The sequence below is a fragment of the Solanum tuberosum genome, unplaced genomic scaffold, assembly GCF_000226075.1.
Source record: "Solanum tuberosum cultivar DM 1-3 516 R44 unplaced genomic scaffold, SolTub_3.0 scf00125, whole genome shotgun sequence".
NCBI classification, from domain to species: domain Eukaryota; kingdom Viridiplantae; phylum Streptophyta; class Magnoliopsida; order Solanales; family Solanaceae; genus Solanum; species Solanum tuberosum.
This window is the reverse complement of record NW_006239052.1, coordinates 1,402,178-1,405,477: the sequence shown is the minus strand read 5'-3', so window position 1 is coordinate 1,405,477 and position 3,300 is coordinate 1,402,178. Positions and strand designations below refer to the sequence as shown.

The window sequence follows — 3,300 nt, the reverse complement described above, 5'->3', positions numbered from 1 at the left end:
TGTACATAAGGAGAATAGCTTTATGCATCAAACTAAAATAATAAATAAATAAAACATTATCTATTTTTTTTATATATAATTTAAACTCAAAATTTCATAATCTTTTTATTGGTGCTAAAATATTTAGGCTCTTTCTGACTTTTTATGTTTAAAATATAGAATCTATAATCAGATTCTTTTTCACTTGAATTTTTTAAAAGATCTCGAAAACGACATTATTATTGACTTGGTGTGATTTGAATATCACTCTATATGTTTAAATTTTGTTTTCTCTTTGTCGATCTATTTGGAGTTACTTTCACAAAAAATAATATCAAGTTTTTTTGGAGATTTTTTATTTTTATATAACTATGATATTTGAGTAGGACTTTTTGTAACTTGATAATTTCACGAAATATCTCACACTTCCTAATAACAACAAGTAAAATGTAATTTTGTACTTAAATCACCTAGTGTTTTTTTGATTGAAATTTTAACTTGACCTCATGACTCTCAATTACTTTAATAACCACTAGTTCATGTTCTATATTTATGGGTCTTATCCATTAATATCAAAATTAATAATGATGAAACTTTTTTTACAACTTCACAATATATTTATATTTTCAAAAAAATCCAATTGAAGAGCAAAATAGGAAATTTAAAATTGATTCTTTTTTATTTATCGTCATTCTAAATGTGACTTGCACTAAGTATAGAAAACATAGCATATTCTATTTTTAAAAATATCTTTTATGCCTTGATGTGATACTACTAATAATTAAAATTAATTAAGTATCGTGTTATAGAAGTGAGATAGTACTAATTAATAAAGAGTCCGAAAATGCGAAAACAATCTGATTGTGAAACCGTGTGCCAACCCACCATTGCCGTCCTCTACACACCTCTTTAGTCTTTACAAACAAAACTGCAAATGCTAAATTATGCGAACCTTCTCTAAAATTGCACCTTCCGCCATGGCTTCCTTCCCTTGTTCTAAGGTTTTTCTTCTCCGTTTTTCTATGCATACTCTTTCTCTACTACTCTAAATAGTCTGAATTGTACTAGAGATTTTTTTCCCGATTTTTTTGGTATTTTTTTTGAATTATTCTGCGGTTTGTGAGGAAATTCGAAGTAAATTTGAGAATCTGATTGATTCGCTACGCCTTTGTGCTTTTTGATGTACCTAAATCTGAATTCATGTGTATTCTTGCTGGTTGTGAAATTGATGTGAAGTCTTCATCAACTGTTTTTTTACTGGTTAATTAGCTTTTCGATGATTACTATACTGTTTAGATGATTACGATGTTGAGACTGTTTGCGATTTCTTAAATGATTTTTTTCCCTAAGTTGTGTATTAATTTTTATCTGATTTCTCGTGGTACTCAGTTAATGCAATTCATAATTATGGCTTTAAAAGGGGAATATACTTTGTTTCATGTGATGCTTTAATTATTTGTAGATTCGTCGTCTTTAGCTTGCATTTCTATTTAATTTAATTCTATTTGTGGGTTTTCTTAGTCCCGGACAGGGGTTTGTGTATGGCCTAGCATGAGGCAACTTTCTCTTAGGAAGAATCTATTGTATGGGTTTATGCAGCTCCTTTCAATGCCATTCAAGACTGTACGTGGAGTTAGTCGAACACTTCGAGTTTCTAAACTCTGTAGCATTACCAGTACGTCTTCATCTTTGCAAATCGAACTGGTGAGTCTATAGTATTGTGCTTTTTTAGGTTCTTATGTATACTGCAAGTTGTGTCTTTATTTTATTAGTATACGCATAGCCTGTAATAAGTTCATTTCTTGCTTGATTTCAATGTTGGGTACATTTAGAAAGAAGAATGTGTTTAGCGGTAAATGGTAATGAGAAAAAAATGATTACTTTATATGAAGACGCTCGGTGTGACTGGGGTGGCTTTTTGATGTGGTATTAATCTTCCTTTGTGTATCTAAAATCTGGCCATATACCCTGAAATCACAGTGGTTGATGATAGTCAGCTTTACAGACTTAATACACACTGTCTTAATCATCCTGGAATTTTCTGTGCATTTCATCGACTTTTTTGAGTCTTACACCTAGTTGGACAAAACAGGGAGTATGTTGCCTCATGTAGAGTATTTCAAAAGGACTTCACCTTATGGCTTAGGAAAACTGCTCCTCTATACTCTAATTTGGACTATAGCTTAGTCCAGATTCAATATTATTTAATTTATACTTTTGGAGAGTTTATGACATTCCAATTGGATGAACTTTTTGACTGGGAATACCTTTCTTTTAGTGCTTTGTATTCTCTGATATGCAGATGTGTTCTCTTTTTTGTACTGGATAACATCCTTTTTGTCTAAATTTTACCATAAACAGGCAAAATGTTTCTTCATGTTACCTTTCTCAACAAAAAAAAGCAAAATGCCCCTACGTTAGTGTTGCTAGAGTATAAAATGATTAAATAAGTCTCAGCTCAAAATATGGTACTATGCTACTTCCATTTTGGGTGGAGAAGATGTTAAAGCTTGTTGGGTCTTATTTTCAGGAAGCCGGAGAGATTTACTAGCTGAGAAAGAATAATATAATTTCTGCCCTTTCTGCTTCTCTTCCACTTCTTTTCTTCTGTGGCTTTCTTTTTATGGATGCGAGAGCATAAAAGAAATCATCTTCTTGACTTTATGTTGTGACAAGGATCTCCACCTCTACAATGAGAAGCCCTGATGAGTTTTGCTGATCTTTCTGTTGTCAATTGTCAGGTACCATGTCTCCAGGATAATTATGCATATCTATTGCATGACGTGGATACTGGAACAGTTGGTGTTGTGGATCCTTCTGAAGCTGTTCCTGTTATAGATGCACTGAGTAGAAACAACCGTAATTTGACTTACATTTTGAACACACATCATCACCATGATCACACTGGTGGCAACATGGAGTTAAAAGCAAGGTATGGGGCAAAGGTAAGATGATGTTTTCCTGTTGCCACTCTCATTTGAAATTGTGATGTTGTATAGAGATAAAATATATTTCCTATGGAATTCAATAGCTGCTCTTGTGTTGGATATGTGATCTATCTGTTTATATTGTAGTCACAAATACCGTCTTATAAAAAGTGTGGTCTTATACTTTTCTTAAAAAATAATACCTTTTAATTACATGGAGCTATTCTAGGGGTGAGTTGTGGTATGATGGAAAATAAGTGCTCGTCTTACTTTTCTTAGTGTTTGGTAAGTAAGCAAAATAATATTGTCCCAAGAGCATTTATATGTAATCTAGCATAATATTATGAGGGTAAGATGGGTGGGGAGTGGGGTTGGACTGGTCGAGGGGTGGGGG

General features: G+C 32.6%; 1 protein-coding gene across 2 annotated transcripts in view; it reads left to right on the top strand.

Moving 5' to 3' along the window:
* The first annotated feature begins 820 nt into the window (after positions 1-820).
* LOC102604751 (probable hydroxyacylglutathione hydrolase 2, chloroplastic) overlaps positions 821-3,300 on the top strand; it is a 9,990-nt gene continuing 7,510 nt past the window's right edge. Inside the window, exons 1-3 of one of the 2 annotated variants that reach the window (XM_006350656.2) lie at positions 821-980; positions 1,501-1,683; positions 2,721-2,924. In XM_006350656.2, coding sequence (XP_006350718.1) covers positions 924-980; positions 1,501-1,683; positions 2,721-2,924 — 444 coding nt within the window. In that variant the 5' untranslated portion in view covers positions 821-923. The remainder of the gene's footprint in view (positions 981-1,500; positions 1,684-2,720; positions 2,925-3,300) is intronic. The other variant, XM_006350657.2, reaches the window with a different exon arrangement.